General features: G+C 37.7%; 1 protein-coding gene and 2 long non-coding RNA genes across 5 annotated transcripts in view; 2 read left to right on the forward strand and 1 right to left on the reverse strand.

Moving 5' to 3' along the window:
- The window catches only part of LOC147617746 (uncharacterized), a 277,309-nt gene extending 254,299 nt beyond the window's left edge, over window positions 1-23,010 (reverse strand). Inside the window, exons 1-2 of one of the 2 annotated variants that reach the window (XM_086775570.1) lie at window positions 22,719-22,973; window positions 22,262-22,626 (exon numbers count right to left, since the gene is read on the reverse strand). In XM_086775570.1, the coding sequence (XP_086631696.1) occupies window positions 22,397-22,626; window positions 22,719-22,839 (351 nt within the window). In that variant the 5' untranslated portion in view covers window positions 22,840-22,973 and the 3' untranslated portion in view covers window positions 22,262-22,396. Of the gene's footprint in view, window positions 1-22,261; window positions 22,627-22,718 lie in introns of those variants that run through there. The other variant, XM_086775569.1, reaches the window with a different exon arrangement.
- On the forward strand, window positions 7,549-10,790 carry LOC147617751 (uncharacterized). 2 transcript variants are annotated; one of them, XR_015262211.1, is made up of 3 exons: window positions 7,549-7,706; window positions 7,843-7,940; window positions 9,771-10,790. It is a non-coding gene; the product is annotated as an uncharacterized LOC147617751 (long non-coding RNA). The 2 variants fall into 2 exon arrangements; XR_015262212.1 differs by having other exon boundaries at window positions 9,781-10,790.
- Window positions 11,139-11,767, forward strand: LOC147617752 (uncharacterized). Its single transcript, XR_015262213.1, has 3 exons — window positions 11,139-11,376; window positions 11,456-11,566; window positions 11,707-11,767. It is a non-coding gene; the product is annotated as an uncharacterized LOC147617752 (long non-coding RNA).
- Window positions 23,011-23,420: the final 410 nt, after the last annotated feature.

Genomic DNA, 23,420 nt, shown 5'->3' on the forward strand with positions numbered 1-23,420 from the left:
ATGGTCGCTTTTCCTTGTAGTGATGGTCTATAATACTTTCAGGTACTAGGACTTCAAAGTCATCCTTGAGGAGAGGTGGATTATCAATAACAGGGTTAATAAGAGTAGGGCCTTTAAAGGGTCTCAATAAACTAATGTGGAATGAGTTATGTATCTTCTCATGAATGGGAATGTCCAAGCGGAATGCATTCTCATTGATTTGTTGGATAATTGTGAACGGTCCATAATATCTAGGAGCCAAGTTGATCTTAGAATGCTTGGCAATATTCTTTAAGCGTCTTTTCTCTATGCGAAGGCAAACTAGATCATTTTCTTTATATTTCATTAGTTGTCGTTTCTTATTGCCTTGAGCGGTGTATTTCAATTGTCCTTTTGATTAAGATATTCAGTGACTTTAGCTAAAATAGTGGCATGGTCATAAGCTAAAGTATTAGCAAGCTGGAACATCACTAATGCTAGAGACAGGAATGGGAAGTTTCTTGCCATACACAATTTCAAAGGAAGCTCAACCAGTAGCCGAATGGGGGGTATTGTTATAAGCAAATTGAAGTAAAGGAAAATGTTGATCCCAATTAGAGGGTCGGTCAATAGTGTAGGATCTAAGAAGATCCATAATAGCGTTTTTGGTAGCTTCAGTCTGGCCATTGCTTTCTGGATGGAAAGAGGATGTAAAGTCCATTTTAGAACCTAAGTTCTTGAATAAAGCAACCCAAAAATGACTGTAAAAGTGGCCATCTCGGTTAGAGAGAATGACTTTGGGAAATCCATGGTGAGGAAAGATAGTCTTAATGAATAGCTTTACATCTTGGGGGGGTAGACAAGGTCTTCTTGTGCAAGGTACAAAGTATGCTTGCTTACTAAATCTATCAACTATGGTCCATATCATGTCATTATGAGAGGAGGTAGTCGGCAAGCCAGTAATAAAATCCATTGAAATCTCTTCCCATGGACCTTTGGGAATAGGTAGGGGCATTAAAAGGCCCTAGGTTTACCATGATGGTGTTTAATTCTTTGACAAACAATACATTAAGACATAAATTTTGCAACGTCATGTTTCATGTTGGGCCAAAAGAAATATTCTTTACATGCAGCTAATGTGGATTGAATTCCTCTATGTCCCATATATGCAGGAACTTGCATCTTAGCTGTGGGCTAGTTCTCTAAATGGTGCAGTGATGCAAAGTCTCTTTTTTAAAGAATGAAAATCCATTTGCATAAGAATAATAATTTAGTTGCAAAGAATTGTTAGCATGTATGTCATTCCATGCAGGTGAAAAATTAGGATCATCAACATATGAGTCAATCATGGCATCAAAAGATTGCACTTGAATAGCAAACACGTTATTCAAATAAGCATGTTTAAGTTTATCAAATGAATGGAACTACATTAACGCGGCCTGGTGGTTGATATTGGATCATAGGGTGAAAATTTTGGATAAAAGAAGCCCATTGGATATCGCGATCCGATATTAAAGATTGGGTTAACAAGTGCTTATTAGTAGCCTGTTGATCCATCTTTATGAGTATCTCAGATCCCATAAGATAATGCTTCCATATTTTTAGGGCATGGACAATAGCCAAAAGTTCCTTGTCATAGTAGGTACTATACTTTGCTTCATTGGAGCTTGCGGTTCTCATAAGCTATGGGATGGTCATCTTGCATGAGGACTATGCCTATGCAAGATCCACTAGCATCTATGACAACTAAAAATAAAGGACGGTCAAAGTCAGGCAGTTGTAGGACAGGTGCATGGGTCAGTAAGTACTTCAAAGTTTCGGCTAACTGTCGTCCCATCGAAAAATTGTCTTCTTGCGAGACGAAGTAATATAGTCAATGGGAGAGAAAGGAGTGAGAAATTCTTTACGAACTTGCAATAAAAACCTGCTAGGCCTAGAAAAGATCTAACTTCATGGGGGTTTTTAGGAGTAGGCTAGTCTCTTGAATGGTTTGGACTTTCTTAGGGTCTACTTGAATACCATCGACCGATACAATATGGCCTAGATATTCCATAACAGTTTGAAAGAAAGAACATTTGTCAGGGTTAGCATATAATTGATTTTTTCGTAATAACAAATCAAAGACAATGCGTAAGTGATCCTTGTGTTCTTCTTCAGAAAAACAAGAATATCATAAAAGAAAACAATCACAAAGTTTTGATAATCTATAAAAAAATTGTTCATCGTGCGTGCAAATGTGGCAAGAGCATTAGTGAGACCGAAGGGCATCACAACGAACTCATAATGTCCTGATTGTGTACGAAAATTACTCTTGAAGATATCAGCATGATCCATATGAATTTGATGATACACAGACTTTAAGTCAATTTTACTAAAATACACTTGCATCTTTCAATTTATCTAATAGGTCATCAATTCTAGGGATTGGGTAGCGGTTCTTATTAACAGTCACTTTATTTAGTGCTCTATAGTCTATGCACATCCTAAAAGTTTTATTCTTTTTTTGCACAAGCAAGACAGGCGCACCAAACGGGGAACTTCTAGGGCTAATGAGACCTTTGTCAAGCAATTCAACTACTTGATGTTGCACTTCTTGTTGGTGCAAAGGGCCATGTCTATATGGTGCTTTTTGTGAGGCGGTTGAATGCCTGGAAGAAGCTCTACCTTATGGTCTAAGTCACCACGAGAAGGAGGTAGATGGGGAGGATAGTCATCTGCAAAACAATCATTAAATGAAGAAAGAAATTTTTGTTGTTGTGGTGAAAGAGAGGATTCTTTCATTTCCACTTCATTAACATAAATCATGTACGCTTTCTCATGTTTTCTCAATGCACGACGTGCTTGTGTGTGAGAGATGAGTGGAAACATTTCAAGAGAAGAGTGACTAGATAAAGAGAGATATTGATTATTGAAATTGAAAGACATCGTGTGTGTATGATAATCAATCTGTGGTGGATTATGTTGGTGTCTAAATGGCATACCAAGAATAACATATGTGGAGTGTAGAGGTGCAATAAGAAAATTTCGTTTTTCCCTATAAGGACCAATAGAAATTTTGAGATCTTTTATTTCACATGTGCCATTGTACCTAGTTCCTTGAAAAGCAAATTTAACTTTATAAGCAGAAGGAGAAGTTTCAAGTTGGAGTTTCCTAACAAGTCTTTTTGAGATGAAGTCATGTGAGCTACTATCATCGTGTAAAACGCATACTTCAGAACCATTTATATGACCTTTCATTTGCAATAAAGCATGTAGGCATACCTGGATCAATAGATTCGGTGTTGTTCAAATTGAATTGAAGAGCATCTTCAGTGTAATCTGGAGTGAAGTCGAGATCATCAATAGCACTATCCTCTTCAATATAGTGGAGTTTTGCCGATGAAGGATTGTCTTTTGGAAGCTTAGCAGGGCATTGAGATTGCAGCGTATGGCATTTATTATAACAAAAGACGGGATATTTGTGCTGTGAATCAGCACGTGGTGTGTGCAAACTATTGTGGCTAAGTTGGGGCTTTGAATTTACATCATTTGGCTTGGCATTAGCCACATTAGATATATTTTTATTTGGAAAAGTGGGTGCACGAGTGTTGTTAAAAGTGTTAGTGTGTGCAGTAACAAATGGTTTACGAAAGTGACGATTGTGTGTTAACAGCGAGTCATGAAAAATGTTCACGAGTCATGAGTAGTCGTTTGCAACAGGCTATCTTGATTTTTCATTAATCCTAAATATTGATCAATTTTACAATATTTTGGAGACATTAAAGAGAACTTTTGTATAATTTTTACAAAATAAGCATAGTTTCAAACTTCTTTTAAAAAATGTACATATTGCTAATTTAAAGGTGAATTTTTTTTCACTTTTTATGTCAAATAACAAAATGGAAAAAACAAGGTCAATGACAAGATCTAATATTCTTTAAAACTACTAATAATTTATGCATGTCTGTAATCTATAATACATTCTTTACTTAGAATTACAAAAATGTGCTTTTTCTTCTACAAGAATTTAACTAACTTCATCCCAATCATTGAATTAGAGCATATATTTGATATTAAGATAAGAAGGTATATGGAGTCCATGGTCATAGAAGAGGCTTATTGAAAGAAACAATTTCTTTAGATTTAGATAGAAAACCAACGATCCAAACGATCAAATTCTAGATGGTGGTGAGTACTACAATTTATTAGTTTACTTTATTTTGATCTAGGAGTTTGATTTAGAGTTATAGTCTTTGCAAAAGCATAAATTTTAGTTTATAACATTTATATTTTGAACCATGAAAATGACAACAGTTGTCGTTTTGAAAAATTGATAGAAATTTGGATTATAGAATCCACTTTATTGAGAAAGTAGATTCTAGAATCCAAAAGACAAACGTTTCTATCATGAGAGTGAAGTTTCTGTCCAAAAAAAGAGAAATTTTGATCCATAATGAACAAAAATTTCACTTTTATAAGACAAAAATTAGTTCGTCTCGACGATAAAAATTTTCATTGATGAAAAAAAGCCGTCGATGGGGGAAAAAAATTTCGTCGATGAGAATTTGGATTCTAGAATTCACTTAGAATCTCGAATCCAAATTTTCGTCAATGAAAATTTCAATCTGACGACATAAATTTCAATTTGTCGATGAAAATTTGGATTCTCTTCGACGGATTTTTTTTCGTTGATGGAAAAAAATTTTGTTGACAAAATTTGGATTCTAGAATCCAAATTTTTATCGACGGAAATTTTTTCATCACAATGAAATTTTTGACGAAAAGTTGACGAAATTTTCGACAAAAAAAAATTTGTTGATGAGAATTTGGATTCCCTTGATGGAATTTTTGACTGAATTTTTTTTCGTTAATGGAATTTTTGACGGAATTTTCAATGAAATTTTTGACGGAATTTTTTTTGTCAACAGAATTTTCCTCTCAACAAAATTTTTGATGGGAAAAATTTTCATCGACAAAAAATTCAAACCATCAATGGAAATTCAGATTCTAGATTCTGGAATCGAAATTCTCATCGATGGAAATTTTTTCCATCAACGAAAAAAATTACGTCGATGAAAATGTTTTCCATCGATGGACTAAATGTTTCATCTAATAAAAGTAAAATTATTATGGACCAAAATTTCTCTTTTTTTGGATGCAAATTTCATTATCACGATAGAAATGTCAATTTCTCACGGAATTTTGGATTCCAGAATCAACAAAGTGGATTCTATAATCCAAATTTTTATTAATTTTTCAAACCAACAACTATTATCATTTTCATGGCTCAAAATTTAACTGTTATAAACTAAAAACTATGTTTAAATTGCAAAGACTAAAAACTATGTTTAAATTGCAAAGACTATAACTCACAATCGAACTATTAGATCAAAATAAAGTAAAGTGATAAATTGTAGTGCTCACTACCGTCTAAAATTTGACTGTTTGGATTGTTGGATTTCTATCTAAATCTAGAGACATCTTTGCCTTCAATAAACCTCTTCTATGGCCATAGACTCCATATACCTACCTACCTTAATATCAAAATATGCTTAAATTTAACCATTGGATCAACTTTGTATACAAAGAAAATTTATTTTCTTTGTATACAACACGCAGTCTAGAAATGTGTATTGGTACAAAACTTATCCGTGCTCAAGAGAAAGTATGATCTAGAGATGCTTAAACAAAGCAAAATAGGAAAGAAAAGTGTAATTCGTCAACATGTGGACATGCTTAATTTGCATGATATAGAAATTCTTGTGTATGGATTTAAGTTAAAAAATTATGGACACTTGCGCCAGAAAACAATGGATATTTTTAAGCAAAAGGTCCAATGACTCTTCTAGTTGATTGGAAGAGTTTCTTCTCCTTTGTAATTCTTTTTTCAAATTGGATGTTTTTGGGTTTTACGCAAAGACTATTACCATGGATATTGCAAGGATTATTGTAGCTCTTAGGAATGGCAAGGATTTTTTTAGACAAAAAAACATTTATTTGAATTCTGTTTCATCTTATTATGCAAATCAAACTAGTTTTATTCTATTTTAGACTTCATGATTATCAAATATTAAATAGTGCTAGTGAAGTTGAGAAAAAGGCAAAATAAAAGATTAAGCCACGTTTAAAAAATTGATCTTAACTTTATGGATTTCTCTTTTTAGTATAGGTGATGATCATAAAGGTCTTCAATGGCTTCGTCTTAAATTTCCACATTCATACTATGGAAGATGGATGACTTGATTCATGTTGCGGCCCTCATCATCCATAGTTGGAAATGGTTGGCAATGGCCCATTTGGCATGTCCTCTCATTAGCATGTCCTCAAGCTCCTTTAGAGACATGAAAAACATACCACCAACTTGGATCATTTTATGTGATAAGGATGAAATAAAGTATAATGTATACACATTGTGAATATCATCATATGCTATTTGTGTGTTTATTATTAGTTGTGCATACCATCATTATATGAATACCATCCTATGCTAAATGTTTATTAGGTGTGCATGCCCATATGTGTGTGTGTGTGTGTGTGTGTGTGTGTGTGTGTGTGTGTGTGTGTGTGTGTGACCATACCTATACTATGGTCATCCATTAAGATGACCATACCTATACTATGGTCATATGTGTGTGTGTGTGTGTGTGTGTGTGTGTGTGTGTGTGACCATACCTATACTATGTTCATCCATTAAGATGACAAAGAAAGAGAACCTTTGGTAGAGGTACATGCATGCATGGGTGTGCATACGCGAGCACTAGCATGTATGTGCACTTAGTGTAAAATAAAAAAAACCATTATCTCCACAAGGGAAAAGAATACATTGCTTATTTTAAGGATCTACATATAGAGGAAAGGCCCAAACATGTTTTTAAAGCTTCAAAAATATAAGCCTTGGTCCAGAGTTTTTTTACAAGTCATGTAAAATTGTAGATTCATAAAACAATGTGGGTTTTAACCACAATTCACATGCAAGCATACAAGATGATCTTTCTACACAAGACAAAACAGATACAATGCATGTGGGGCTAGTGGCAATGGTGTATAGTGGGGTTGGATTTTGCATCCTCCAAGATGAAAATTTGCTATATCAGAACTTCGCCACTCTTGACTTCTTTTGAAGTGTTTGGTACAAGATTGTTAAGGGCAAGGCTAAGAGCTAGAAAATTTTCAAGGTTGGCATTAATATATGGTATTTTGCCTATGCGTAGAAAAGCAAATAGGACCTTGTTGCTTGAACCTTGTTCCTAAACATTTGCATGAGCACTAGCTTGAGGATTTGGAAAGAGCAAAGAAGTCTTGTAAAAGGTTTTGTTTAGTCATACCTTCACACATAAGGATATCTTTCCACGGAAGAGAAAATGCATAAATTTCACAATAGAAGAGAAGACAGATAATCTCATCTATTACTTAATCATGGAGGCTCCTTTGGATTGAACACTATAAAGTTAGTGAGGCTCTTTATTAGCACATATGTATCAAAATATAGCAACAAAAAATATCAAAAGTTTTATTTGAATTGCTATAGAACATTATTTATGAGTGACGGGCGTCAACTTTCAAGGGACTATCATTACAAACTATGCTTGGGCGGCCATTACAGTTGGGCGGACACAAACAAGCCGGGATCGACCGGTTTAGGGTTCAACCTTCCAATAATCCTGCACTAGGGAGAAAGCAGCGAGGTGAGTCGTGACTCGCAGCAGTGCGGGAGCAAAGAAAGACAAGAAAAGGTAGCACCGCCTGCACGTCCAGAGCAGCTCTAGCGGGTACGTGGAGTTTGCGTTATGTAGTGCTTTCTTTTGTACATGTATAACGTTTTAACTCGTTAGAGGTATCAACATGTAAGCAGGCAGAGCTACTCAGGAGCAACTATACGGTGCAGCCGCCTCAACATGTAAGCAGGCAGAGCTACTCAGGAGCAACTATACGGTGCGGCCGCCTTCACGGATGGCCTTCCTTTCCCGCCTGTAGCTCCCTCCACAGTGCACACCACCGCCAAGGTCCCATCATCATTACGTCTTGTGAGTTTAATTTCTTTGAATTTAATACTGGTTGCAAGACTCGCTTTATGGAAGGTTATACACTTTTCAAACCAATGGTCTAACCCTTTTAATGGAGTGCTAAATTCCTCAAACATATCAGCAAAATGAGTCTTTTTCAAAGTGTATCTCTGCTCTCAATTGAAATCTTTAAAATAGATGCATCTTAGATTAATTATACCTCTCCTATATCAATGTTTTTTTCTTTATTGCGAAGCCCCTTTCAAAAGAGTATAGCTAAGTTGACTATCAGGTCCCCTCTTCCATTACCTTTTCTTCCTTCCTAAGTCACACTCTTAATACTCTCATGAATTGTGTATGCGTGGAGAGATAGAGAGACAAAGACATTGGAAGCAAATTGATGGCTCATCTTACTTGTTTGCAGTTCCCAATATGTTTGTGTCTACTACTTTTGGTGCACCCTCAACATCCAAGGGCATGGCTAATAGCAGCAAATGTGAAAAGGTAAGTTGACATGCTATTAGTTTTAGTTGTCAAGTTGTGTTGATTGATTTTGATATGCTTTTGTGCTAATCATTAGTATTTGGGTTTTATGTTGGTCATTAATGTACAATGTTAAAATATTTGCAGGTGTTTCAACCTACTGTGCAATTCTTTGGCAACAAGAGAGTGAATAATATTATGAATGTAGAGAGACCGAAAAAGAAAAAGGTAACCGAAGAAGTCATGGAGGAGCTATTTGGTTCCAGTGGAGACTCTGAGGATGATGACGAGTATGATGATCCAGAAGTAAAGGAGTTTGAGGATGAGCTTGGTATAGATTTGGAGATTTTGGGAGAAAGCACTCAAGAGGAAGCTCTCAATGTGACTTCGATAGGCACGGAAGAGAGCAAAGCAACACAAACAGAGAAGAAAGGTTCAATACGTAAGTTTCGGCAAGAGTGGACACGTAAGTATGCTTTTCTTAAGCACACAGTCCGTGGGACAGGAGTTTATGAAAATGCCTTGGGTGTGAGCAGTACAAACTAAAAGGCCCTTGGGGTAGAGGTAATGGCTGCAAGACGATTATGTTGAGTGCAATTAGAAAGCATAGAAAGTCTAAAGAACATGCATGGGCTGCATCACGATTTCGTAGTGAGAGTGGCGTACAATTGCCTGCACACATGGAAGTGATGACATGTAGAAATACCTCTAGAGTAATAACAGTTATGAAACTTGCATACTTCAATGCAAGAGAAGACCTGGCCTTGAGGAAGTATGAGAAACTATGTGACCTTGCTTATGCCTTGGGTTTGGAAAGCATGCCTAAACGAAATGACTACTCTTCTTACACAAATAGAGTAGCCGGAAAAGACTTCATGTTTTGCATTTCTGAATACATAAAAAATCGTCATCTTACTGAATTGCTACAGAGTCCTTTTTATGGTGTTACACTAGATGAATCAACAGACAGAGGTATGGAGAAACATTTGATTGTATATTTTTGCTTCATACCATTGAATGGAAAGGGATTGAGCAAAATAGAGTTTGCACGTCTGCTTCCTGTAGCTGATGGTTGTGCACAAACCAAGTATGATGAATTGAGTAAAGTGTTGGCTCAATTTGGACTTGAGAAGCATCGCATGGTGGGCATTGCTCTACTGATGGCGATAGCTCCATGCTTGGTTGTAATGAAGGTTTGGTAGCAAAGTTGAAGCGTGATATTCCCCATCTTACAAGCATTCATTGTATTGCACATAGGGAAGCTCTTGCTGTTTGCAGATGCAGCAAAACATTTTCGTTGTCTTTCATATATTGATAAGGTTGCTAACAAGGTTTATTCTTGGATAGCTTCTTCTAGCATACGACATTCGGAGTTTCAAGATTTGCTTAAGGAGATGAATCTGCAAGCTCTTGAGGTGCTTCAAATACATGATGTAAGATGGTTAGCAAGAGGTAATGTCATGATTAGATTAACACAGCTAATGCCTGCAATTCTTAGCGTTTGGCAAGAAGGTGCACCTGATTAGTATGCAAAGCTGAAAACATATAAGGTTCTTTTTTGCATTCACATGCTTGCCGATGTTTTGCATGACATGAACATGTTGAGCCAGCAATTCCAGGCAGATATTGTTGACATGTCTTCCATTAGTACATGTATTGATGTATGTATAGCTTCGTTGAGGAGAAAGTTTTTGCTGCAAGAGTTTGGAAAAGGTAGTCTGTACCTCAAGAAGTTCATGTCTGACACCGAAAGTGGAATTTTGCAACATGTAAATGAGGAGGGAAAAATATATGCACATGCGCTTTCTTATGTGAGAATTCCAGGCAAGGATAAAAAAGGGATTGCCTTAGATCCCTTTGCAGGTGATGTAATGACTTGTGTTGATCTTGCAAAGAGTTTTGTGCAAAAGGTCATTGATTGCATAAATGAAAGATTTCCAGATGTATTTTTGTTCAATGATGTGAAGTTGTTTAGCCCACAATATTATCCTCGTGATGCAAAAAGGCCGCGTGATACTTCAGAAAGGGAGGAGAAGGTAACCAAATGGCTTGATGAATTGTTGAACAGATTTGGAGGGTTTCTTGTGGATAAGCAGGCTTGCAGGAATGAGTTATTGTCATTTACAGATGTGTTGTATTATGGTTGTGAGGGTATGAATATGATGGATGCTTGGCGTGTCTTTTCTACCAATATGGAATGGCAAAACACGTATCCAAACATGATGAAGCTTTGGCAAATCATGTTGGTGATACCAGCCTCATCAGTTTCATGTGAGCGAGGATTCCATAAGCAAAATGTCATTAAGACATATCAACGCCAATGTTTAGATGTAAAGACTCTTGAGGCATTGATGAGAATTTCACTTCTTGGACCAGATGTCAATGATGTGGATTGGGCATATGTTCATGACATGTGGAAAGATATGAAAGCAAGGAGAGTATGTGATGGATTATGATCATTTTGCATAAGTATGCTGGTCTTTGCAATTCGTATTTTAGTTGTTGATGGTTTGATGATTTGTTGGACAGCATTGAAAACATCTTGGAAAAAGTAATTGCTTCAGCCAATATGTTGTTCTATACTTCTTGGCTTAGACTCGATATTTTCATAATGAAAAGCTTGGCAAGATTTTCACTAATTTGCTGGATTTCGACACATTTGTTGTTGTTTCTTTTATTGTGAGCATGTTTACGCTTTTGCCTCTTGGTAAGAGTAAGTTGCAAACCAATTGATTGGCCGTGTTTTGAATTTGAGCCTTCAAATGCATGGCTATCGTGTGATACAAAAGGTATTGTGCTTGTCGTGCCTGTGTGTAACTTATGGTCCGGTATTTGATGTTTTAGGAGTTAGTTCTGTAGGGTTGCTGGCATGTTTCTACCTTGTTTTTGCTACTCTGTTTATGGTCAAGTGGTTATGCTTTCGACTCATCCTTATGGCTGTCGAGTCATCCAGGTAGATTTTATATGCTTATGTGACCTCTTTAAACCTTGTACAGGCATGTTTACTTGTTGTCATTACCTTGTTTTGGCAGCGGGTTCTCGAACATTGTACTGATGAGCAGAAACAGGATGGTATAATGGAGGATATTCTACGTTCTACTTGTAATTTAGCATAAGATCAGTATGGCAATTATGTCGTGCAGGTTTGTATCATCTGCTCTACAGAAAAAGCTGTCTATATGAGCATTGTATACTTGTGGTAGGACAGCACGAGCTTGCAACAACAGAAGTTGTGTTGGATATGTAGTGGTCTTTAATTGCCACTGATGTTTTTTGATGACAGCATGTCCTGGAACACGGAAAATCTCATGAGAAGGGTGAAATAATGACAAAGCTAGCTGGCCAGGACCAGCAGCGTGAGCTCTTACTCTCTCGCATCCGGGTCCATCTTCATGCATTGAAAAAATATACCTATGGAAAGCATATTGTTGCTCGTGTGGAGAAGCTGTTAGCTGCTGCTGGAGGTAAATATAGTTTCTCTTGGTTTTCAGTTATGAGTAGTTTTTTTGCATATGTTTTCTTATTGATAAACTCTTATGAAATGATGCCATGGGCAGAATGCCGAGGCGCCCAAATGTCAGCATGATTCAAAAAGCACAAGAGTCCATTACTTGACCTTCGATCGTTCATCTTCAACTAATTTGTGCATAATACACATCATCTGAATGGTGTCATTTACAAGCTGCTCGATTTTCACCATGAAGTAGACTCTCAAGTCTCTGTAACACCAAGTAAAGATAGAATAAAAGAATTGCCAGTGTAGAGTGCTTCTGCAGGTTGTATCGGAATGTATCTTTCATAGCAAGGCAGGTTCATTATAAAAATGCAGGAGGCTAATTGAAGGTACCCAGTCACAGCAGAATCTGGGAACCCTCTTCTTGTGTGTGATTTTTAGCCTATTCAGTGTGTATCTCAGGTATTTTATTATGTTTGATGTCTCTGTTTGTACAAATAGTGGGAATTGGTCATCAATTGTACAGACATTGCCTGCATGGCAACATGGGCCTTCTTGAATTGAGCTTCACATGTCCGTTAGGTGCAACAAGCATCCCATAATGAGCATTCCCTATGTTTTTTTGCATGTTTGAGAGCTGTTGTGCTGGTGTTTTAGGAGCTGTTGTATTGGTTTTTTTGGGCCTGTGGACCTATTAGTGATAATGCCGGTGGCATCGCGAAAATGGCAGGAATGAGCCACGGAATTCGTGAGCGAACTAATGCCCTGGATGCTGCAGGAAACACAACAGCTGCTATTGGAAAGGTGGGTGGTTTTGTTGTATACAGCATTGTGTTCTATTGAATGGAGGGTGTCACCAAGCCAGATTATGCAACATGTGTGAAAATTTCTATAGATGCCTCCCTAAAAGAGATGATTCCTCTTGGTGCTTTGGTGATGTTAACATCTCTCATTGTGGGAATCTTGTTTGGAGTGGAGACATCGACAGGAGTTTTGGCTGGAGCACTAGTCTCTAGTGTGCAGGTATGTCTCATAATTCTCTATGTCTTCAAATTTTTCATGTCTCGGGTTTGTTAGCAATTAGAACAATTAGTGTGTCCAGCATTGAAATATTGTCTTCTCATTTTGGTGGGCTCATAAACAAATCTACCGAGTAGTTCTCTTTACATATTCTTTTTCTGATAGCTCAAATTTAGAATCGAAAGTGACTCGAAGCCCGTCTAGGTTCCCGAAGGCGTCATTTGATGCCTAGTATAGGTTGCTAAGGTGTCATTAAAATTTTTGTGATGCCTAGCATAGGGAGTCAAATTTCCGGCTTGGTCGTCGCTATGTTGCAGAAAACGACGCTGGCAAATTTTGGGTGTGCAATTTATGGTGCTGATGTTTGGATGGGCCATTTTTATTTTTATTTTGTCACTGATGGCATGACTATTATTAATAACTCACCCAATTCTATGGTATATGCTGATAGATGGCTTCCACAAATTTCTAGGAAGAGAGAGGGAAAAATAGTGGTTAATAGCTATGTCCTTATGCTCTTATACCAATGATATCCATAAACCTCCATAATCATAGCTTCAAGCTTTGCAAATAAACAAGAAGGAGATAAATATAGCAACTATGCACGACAAAGAGAGTGGGTTCAATTTTCCTCGATGTATGAGTCGGCACGCTTCCTTATGCATGTATTTATGTATTAGCAAAAAGCAAGTGCTCACAAATTTAGCTTGATACATTCCACTTTGGGCCATTAATATCAAAAAGTAACTTGGTCCCCAAGCTTGGCCATTTACATTAAAATTATTACAATTTAATTAAATGAAACTATGGACGAGCGACCATCATCGCACATCAAAATACGACGGCCGTGCACTGGCCAAAATCCATCACACCCACGCTACTCCATGCGGCACTGATCTGCTCACCAAAAATACAAGACATGTTAAATCTCGCTTATCCGCCCAACACGAAGCGACCACTGCTCCACGCTCTCGTGCGTAGCCAATCACACGACCATGTGGCAAATGAGCGTACCATAAATATCACATAAAATATCAAATAATTCCATAATTCTCATTGACATAATTCTCATTGATACCAATGTTGTCAATAAACCTCCATAACCATAGGTTCAAGCTTTGCAAATAAACAAGAGGGAGATAAATATAGCAACTATGCACGACAAAGAGATTGGGTTCGATCTCCCCCTATGCATGAGTCAGCACGCTTCCTCATGCATGTATTTATGTATTAGCAAAAAGCATGTGCTCAAAAATTTAGCTTGATACACTCCACTTTGGGGCCATTAATATTAAAAAGTAACTTGGTCCCCAAGCTTGGCTATTTACATTAAAATTGTTACAATTTAATTAAATGAAACTATTGGCGGGCGTCCATCATCGCACATCAAAATACTACGGCCGTGCATCGGCCAAAATCCATCGCACACCCACGCTACTCCGTGCACTGACTTGCTCACACACATTAAATCTCACTTATCCGCCCAACACGATGCGACCACTGCTCTATGCTCTCGCGCATAGCCAATCAGGACCATGTGGCAAATGAGCGTACCATAAAAATATCAAATAATTCCACAATTCTCATTTCCATAGCAAAAAGTGTTTCGCAACCAGTACTTAAGTTCTTTTAATTTTGAACATTGAAATTTTGTTATAGGGCATCTAAGAGAGCAGTTGCTACCATTGAAGTTCTGTATCCTTAGTTAAAAAAGGAGACAGTATAAATTTTTAAATCAACCCGTTCCTCTTCAAAAGGATTCACACTCTTGTGGGTGGCATGTTATTGAAATTCATTCTTTCCAAGTACACTGAACTTAATAGCAATGTAAGTTACGTTACTCGCTCCCATTTTTGTTGCTTTCACCTCTTTTACAATATTCAATTTTGAGCCATTTTTATTTTTAATGCAGTCTCTTGGTACGCCTAATTTTTTGTTGTGGAGTGTGTGGGCGAAGGCAATTAATATTATACTTAACAATGTAATTACACCGAAAGATCTTGACTTGCCCTGTCTAATAGGTGAAACACGTGAAGCCTCTACATCAAAGAAGAAAAGAATGCCTATGCATTCACCTTTTAAGCATTTTATCTTTAAGAAAGGAACCGCTGAGAAGGTTGGCAAAAAAGGTACTCCGAAGAAGAAGGTTTTATTTGCCAGGCGCAAGAAGGCTTCTACAAAAGAGACCCAGGCAAAGGATGTGGATGCAGGGCCAGAGACAGAGAATCCTGAGGCCATGAAACCCTACTAGCCCTAGCCTCTGGAGATCTTTATTAATACATTTCATTTTGTAAAGATTCTTCTCGATACGAGTTTTTTTCTCATATCTTTATTTTTTTAAATATCCAAAATTCTTATTGAACCCCTCATTATTTTAGCAATTTAAGACAGCTTTAAAAATCATTTACAAAAAAAATGAGAGAGAGAGAGAGAGAGAGAGAGGTATAATACGAGTACACTGATAAATTAAAATGTCCCAAGATATTTTCCATTAAAGTAACATTGAGATACAAATTATTTTGAGCCCAAGTCCTCAATACAAAACATTCCTAAAATTCCTAATCATCCTGTTGCTTCTGTGAGTAGGCTTTTCTTCACTTGGCTTATTTTGGGTCTTTTGAAGGATCGTTTGATACACAAATTTGACTTCAGCTATCCATTTTTCTATATCTTCAAGGTTTTTCTGTCTGTTTTCAGAGTACACGACAAATTTATCATCTATATCCCCAAGCAGAGGAATACACTGAGTCATCTTGTGATACTGGAGGGTGCATAGCAACCTTGCTACTAGGATCATCCTTATCGCAAGAAGAATTCGCATCCATGGGAGGCTAGCTTTTGTTATGAGCTATGAGTAAGAAATAATGTCACAACTTTCATATGTAGGATGTCTTTATATACTGCTGAAAACCATGGTCTACAATCATGTGTGCCATAAAACCACCCTAGTTTTGAACAATTGTCATCTCCAATCCTGTGTGCCATAAAACCATTTTCCCAGCCTACAATGAATTGACCATTCATGTGTTATAAGAATTTGCATCCATGGGAAAGCTTTCTACAATCCAAGAAAATATATTTAAATACACATTGCACTTTTGATTGGTAAATCATAAAAGATTTTACAAAAATGATTTGGAAAGGAAGCGTGGAAGGTATTGTTCTAAAGAAGTTCATTAACTCATCGATATTATACCCTCAGCTTCCAAGTGGACCGTACTAGGGATTGTTAACTAGCATATTGCTAACTATTAACTAGCTTACCAGGGAAGTAGTAACTATTAGCTAGCATACATGTGCAAGTAACTATTAACTAAACATATTGACTAACTAGAGAGAATAGGTGACTGTTGTAACTAATCAACAGGTGACTCATTTGAACAAACAACACTTTTTCATAAACTGTACATGTTAGTTTATACACACTTTAATAGACGGCACATTCTTTAAATGTATATTCATTGTATTATCATCAAGCCAAAAAATTACAATCACCCTCTTAAGTGGCTACCCTAATAATGATTACATATTGGGCCACAAATTTACAAAAGGCCTTGAAAAGGCCGCAAGAGGTGAAAAGAAGTATTGATTACATATTGGGCCACAAATTTACAAAATCCCTCTAAAGCTACTTTTTGTTTACCATGTGAAACACTTCGAGGCTCTCTTTATCCAAGAGTGTACACATAAGATTGGCAATTGCATGCTATGGATGGTTCTCTACAAGCAGCCAATGCCAAATCTAATTAAGATTCGTCATTAAGAAACCCTACGATTTTTGAAATTTTCACGTCTGCAAGCTTTGGAATGATTAAACAACACTGGCATGGGTTTTTGAAACATTTAGTAAGCTAAATCATCAACTATCAAAGTGTTCTAATTGTTAAATTGCTTGTAGTGGCTCCAGAAATCAGACAAGCACTTATAAAAAATCAGCTTTTCTGTTCTAGGAACGTTTGTGTTGTCTTCCTATCTTAAACAATGCTACTGGGACAAAATATGGCCCGCTAATTTGGTTGCAGACTCTGGAAATGCTGCCCTTAGCAGCCTGGTTACATTCTGTGACCTCACATAACTCCATATAAACATAGTGAAGTTCTCCATGCACCATAGCAAAAATGCAGAGGCTCCCTCATGGATAAATACTCGCTCTCTAGGGGCATATGTCACCTCTTTCATCTGTGTTGTATACCTTAGAATGTATTCACCTTCCCTAAAATGGCACAACAACACACCATTAAGATCTAGTATCAATGCTTTGTGGTCATTCTCCTCTGAAAGAAGCTAGTTTCTGGTTCAAATCCTGCTCTTCACATGTTACCGCAGGTAGCACTCGATCAATCACTATTTCTTCCACTTGCCCGACTACCTATTTTCTTTTCTTTTCTTTACTGGCTGTGACCCAGGGGCCAGCAATGGCTTTAACTGCTCATCAACTATGATGGGTATGTTTAGATGTGTAAACACCTTACTAAACTGATTGCAGGCTTGAAAACTTGCATCCAAACACAAAACTTGAGGCACCCAAAGAACATGCATTAAATGCCCTACTAACCAATCAACTGCAATACATAAACATGGGGGCACCCACATCACTAGAACAAAGTATCCTACAAGCAAAGTTGTAGTACTTAGGCACTCATACACAAAATTGAAACTCATGCATAAAAGGCACCCAAAGAACATGCGTTAAACCCCCTCCTGACCATTCAACTGCAATACATAAACATGGGGGAACCCACATAACTATAACAAAGTATCCTGCAAACAAAGTTGTAGTACTTAAGCACTCATACACAAAATTGAAACTCATGGATAAAAAATGACATTTTTTATTATATCGTTGGTTTACAAAACATAGTTCCAATATAATTGAGAACTACAAAATACACCACCTCCATGAGGTGCAGCTACTAGGATGGACAAAAGAAAGAACTAGCCTTGTTATCTCTGAGTTTCTTGCATGCACAAGTTTTGCCAACTTTTACACTGGTGATTTTGGTTTCTAGGATTTTGTTGTACCTACTAGTGACCTTCCATTTCTTTGCAAGAGATGCTTGGCTCACCATGTGCTCGCAACCCTTCTTCCTTGTGCAATCTGACCTAGAAGGCAGCCCAAGGGAGAGTCATCTCCTACATTCACAATCTTTGGATCATACCCTTGACATGCTAGCTAACATGGGTGGTTGTTGGCTAGCATGCTAGTGAACATGTGATTGTTAACTAATATGTTGAAAACTGTTAACAAGCATACCAGGGAGTGTTAACTAGCATATTGGGCACTGTTAACCATCATGCTTGTTAACAAGTGACTGTTTACAAGCATAGTGGGCATAGTGGGCATTGTTAACTATCATACTTATAAGTGTTAACTAGCATACTGGGGACTATAAACTAGCATATTGGGCACTGTTAACTATTATGGTTGTTAATAGGTGATTATTGACAAGCATACTGGGCATTGTTAACTATCATGCTTATTAACAGGTGACTATTAAATAACAAGCATACTTGGCACTATTAACTAGCATACTAGTAAGTGTTAACTAGCATACTGGGGACTATAAACTAGCATATAGGTGATTGTTGACTAGCATACTATTGAACAGGTGACTGCTCTAATAACTAGAAAATGTTGAGTGCTAACTAACATAGGTGGACTATTGACTAGCATGTTAGTGACTGTTAACTAGCATATCAATTGGATCCTATCAACTAGCATACATGTGAGTGTTAACTAGCATATTGGTGAAAAATTATATACATGTAAAAATGAAATAAAGGTCTTTACCTACTCTCCAAACCACACTTCAATGAGCACTACGTGGAATCACCATAGTATAGTAGGGAAATATACATCGATCCCTAAGAGTGCATAGCGATGCAAAGCACATTGAGTGATATGTGTGCTTGCATGAAAGTACCACCAACATCAAGGTTTCATCGACGTTGAAACCCTACCCACGCCCAGCACACTTTCCTGCTATAGTAAGGTCGTCTATGGTGTGGGAGACCACAGAAGGTGGAGATGGGAAGAGGCACACTTGCTGGCCTACTTTGACTCTACTAAGCATCTCTACAAGCAAAGCATGTTGCATTTCTAGCTCCTTGAATACATTAGCCTCCTGTAGCTCCATATCAAACTGCAATCAATCAATATCCATATAGAAAACACACATAAGGCAGTCAATCAACTCGTGTGCTTGAATACTGACAACCATCAAATTTGGAGACATCTGAATCCCTTAAGAACCTTGGGTCCTTGCCTTCTATGTTGAGGCCATACTGTGTGTGGAAATCCTCTTTTGTTATGTAGAAAGCGGTTTGAAGTGGATAATATACCTTAGGGACCTTCCATCTTGCTGGAAATGACATGCAAGAAACATCAATATCAGAATTATATAAATGAGAAGAAAGAAAGAGAGAGGACTAATGCATTGAGAGAACACATTTGAGAAAAAGAATTATATTCAATATCAGAAGAAAGAGAGAGGAGTAATGCATTGAGGGAACACATTTGAGAGAGGATTAATGCATTGAGATAAAGAATTAGGGGCAGATGGTCTTTGTATTAACTCGTGATGTTAATCTAATTCACACAATGTACAAAAGAAAAAAAAAAGAGAACACATTCTATGAATTAGAAACCTACTTCTTGAGGACAACTTGTCTTTCTTCAGCATCTTCTGTCTGACTCCACCTCGATTGGAGGGGCTGGTCGAGCTCGCTTTGGTGTTCTTTGCTCTATCAGAGAGCGTGTTGTTTCAAATTTCTTCGCTCGCTCGCTTTGGTGTTCTTTACTCTGTTGGAGAGCCTGCTGTTTCAAATTTCTCCGCTCACTTTGGTGTTCTCTGCTCAGAAGGAGCCTTCTCTTTTCCTTTGCTGCTTCATCCTTTCACAAACAGAAAGTAAGCCCCGCGCGAGTGATGCCCATAAAAATTTCAAAACATTACTTTTACACGAGTAGGACATGATTCACATTTCGATTCCCTTACTCCTCGTCATCATTAAGAATAGTGGTAGAAAACTTGACGTGACATTTCACACATGGTAAATATACTATTAAGATTTATCACACATTTTAAGCTATTATAATATCACCCCACACAACTACCATTTTCTATGCTAGTTAAAGAAGCTTTTGAAATAACAAGCATAAATAACATACTACGTTAACTTGCTTACACCCATAGGATTAAATTAAACAAATGAAATACTTATAAGATTTCCAAATATGGTAATTGAGTATTGAGATACCTAAAAACAGTGTTGTGTGTGTGGGGGGGAGGGGAGCATGGAAATGAAGGGGTTTTACTTTGTGTGTGTAGGGTGGTGGGGGGTTGGAATTGGAGGGGTTTTATTTTGTGTGAGAGCACCTACCACTCGCCAAAACATAATAATACATAGGATTAAATTGAACAAATGAAATACTTATAAAGTTAGCACATGCTAAATAAGGTAATTAAGTATTAAGATACCTAAAAATAGTATTGTGTGTGTCTCGTGGGGGGCATGGAATTGGAGGGGTTTTTTTTAATGTGTGTGTGGAGAGAGAGAGAGAGAGAGAGAGAGAGAGAGAGAGAGAGAGAGAGAGAGAGAGAGAGAGAGAGAGGGAGAGGGAGAGGGAGTACCTATAACACTCACCAAAGCTTACTTGCCTAAAACCCATGTTTCCCAAACGTTTTTTATTTAAAAGGTAGCCCTTAAACTTCTCTTCAATCCCACTTTATCTTATGTGCTTTCAGTTACATGTGCAAGCCCTTTCTTTTAGTCTAAGCTTCTTTATAGTTTATTATAAGATTTAATACATGAATAAGTTGTATATAACATGCATTCATTGAGAATTAATTTTTACACCACGTATGCTTTGAGTTTAAATATTTTCTAAGCACCACTTTAATTCACTTAGAGATAGTGAACTATACATTATGGTTAAACTTATATATTTTTCTTACTTTTTTAAGGAAACCAAGGCACACAAGAACAAAAAAGTGAGTAGGTCCTATCCATGCCTAACTAGCCCCCAGACCTATCCAAAATATTTTTTTGGGGGGGGGGGGGAGAGGGGGGGTGGAGAGATGTGAAAAGAACCACTAAATTATTTATTTTCACCACATATGGGATAAATGTCACCTTCTTCACACTCAAGAAGGCCCCCTCTAAAGATTTACACCTTTTCATACCCCCCTTCAAATCAAGTAACACTAAGAGGAGTGGCCCAACAGAATAGGGAAACCAAGGATTCATGCCATCTTAGGAAAGTCAATGTGCCTATACATACTAGCTATGATCAATGGATGTATACACACCTTAGGAAAGTCAATGTGTTTATATATATTAACTAATCAATGGAGGTACACTCATGTCTTTGTGAGCCGTGAGCCATGGAGGGGCTAGCATGAATAAGGAAGGTCTTAGTCTACCCCCCTCCCTTCATGTGAGAGTTACACACCTTCCAAAAACTTTTTCAATGCAAAACCCCCTTATGCAGCTTCGTCGATTGAACACACATGATAGCTTCCACACAATGACTCTTTTTTTGGCCTTCACAATGGTGTTTTGTTCTCCTTCTCAATGGTTTTTTTCTTTTCACCTCCTCCTTTCCAAACCAATTGCCTCTCCAATAATACTAGAAATTATCCAAAATTTCTTGCAAGTGTGTGTGTGTGTGTGTGTGTACATACATACATATGTGTAAACACACACACACACACACATGGACTTGATGTGTGGGGTAATGCTAGATGAAGATGCTTGGCTATTAAGTGGTGTCTTGTGGGAGGTATTGTCTTACACTACTAACATTTTACCACATGAAAGATGAACGAGGATAGTTAAAGATGGAGGCATTAGTTGTCGAGGCATGCTCACTTTCATCATCAAAGACAAGAGTAGGCAAGCTCCATAGGTGGAGCTTTGGTAGAGGTGTATGAGCTAGAGGGATATGTAGAGCCTGTAGGACCTCATGATGGCCGTGAGTTGAAGCCTAGAAGATATGACTTTGTGGGGTGGAGATATTTTTGGGGGTGGGGGGTAAAGGGAACTTTTTCATGTTGCTTGTAATGTGTTATTACAACTATTATAGGATGTATAGATGTATATATGATGATGAAATTATGGAATATATCCATTTAGAAAGAGATAAAGTGCCTAGTGTACTTGATTCTTATCAATTGGTGACTCGTCAGGTGACCTAGATGCTAAAGCACATCCAACAAATCACTACTTTAAATCCTCCTAGATGCCAAAGCAACACTCCTACTATATATCTTCCTAGAATTGCTCCAAAGCAGGTTTCGAACCTTTAATAAAGTCTCAAAAAAAAAGTAAAAAGAAAACTTGTGCGTGAAATATAATAAGAAATTGAGGCCTCAAAATGAGGGTTGCAACATACACATTAATAATATGAGGGTGATATACATCAGTAATGGGGCACACGTAGAAATCACTAACGACAATGAAAGCCTTATGAGGAAAGTTCAAAGGATACGTGTACACACTAGAGGAAAGGAAAGCGAAGGAGAAGTGTTCCGACTAAAGGCGCGGCCACGTGAAAGTAGAAATCGTGAAGGGGATGATGGGCGGCTGCTGGAGACGCAGAGCTTCGTTGCCCCCTTGGGCGAAACTCAGCTCCACGACCCCTGGTCTCCACCTCCTCCAGTGCTCTCGCAGTCGACATATGGAGCTTTTCTTCCATTTCTCGCAACCCTGAAGGCGTTGACTGGCCTCCTGCACCACAAAATTGCAATAAAAAGCCAAACAGCCGCCGTTAAGCAACTGCACATGCAAACAACCATTTTCCAAGGTCTTAGGCCTCATACCAGCTGTGATGATGAGAGGGGACAACGACTCGTTGTTTGCTGCCGCAATGGAGCTGGGCATTGTGTTGAAAGTGATGAAGACGACGCACAGAGTGAAGACCAGGTTCCACTGTTTGCACATGGCGATGGCGAGAGAGAGAGAGAGAGAGAGAGAGAGAGGGAGAGAGAGAGAACTCAATTTAAGCTCGAGCTTGAGCTTCGACGGTTGAAACACAGCTGAATGCAAGAGAGAGAGAGACTTTTAACCCAATCCAAAGAGCCCCTGTCACCCCGTGGGGAGATTAACCACTTTATCAGAGCATCTTCGTCATGTTGTCATAGTGTTGCTTTAAAGTAATAATCATCATAAGTAGCAATAAAAGATAGTAAGACAAAGAAATTACTATAAAGTAAATTAAAAAGGCATTAAATAATTTAAAATTAAGCAGATACAAAACAATTAAACAATTAAATAATTTAAAGTTAATTTGAAAGTAAGTAGATACCTAAAAATGGTATCGTGTGTGTGCAAGGGGTTGATTTTGGAGGGGTTTTACTTTTTTTTGGGGGGGGGGGGGGGGGGGGGAGGGGGGGTGGGGGGGAATTGAAAGGGTTCTATTATGTGTGTGAGTGAGAGTGAGTGAGAGAGAGCCTACCACTCACCAAAACTTACTTGCCTAAAACCCATGTTTCCCAAACTTCTTTTCTTTAAAATGTAGCCCT

This window comes from Cibotium barometz, chromosome 36 (genome assembly GCF_041138505.1).
Source record: "Cibotium barometz isolate CiBa-2024 chromosome 36, ASM4113850v1, whole genome shotgun sequence".
In the NCBI taxonomy this organism is placed as follows: Eukaryota; Viridiplantae; Streptophyta; class Polypodiopsida; order Cyatheales; family Cibotiaceae; genus Cibotium; species Cibotium barometz.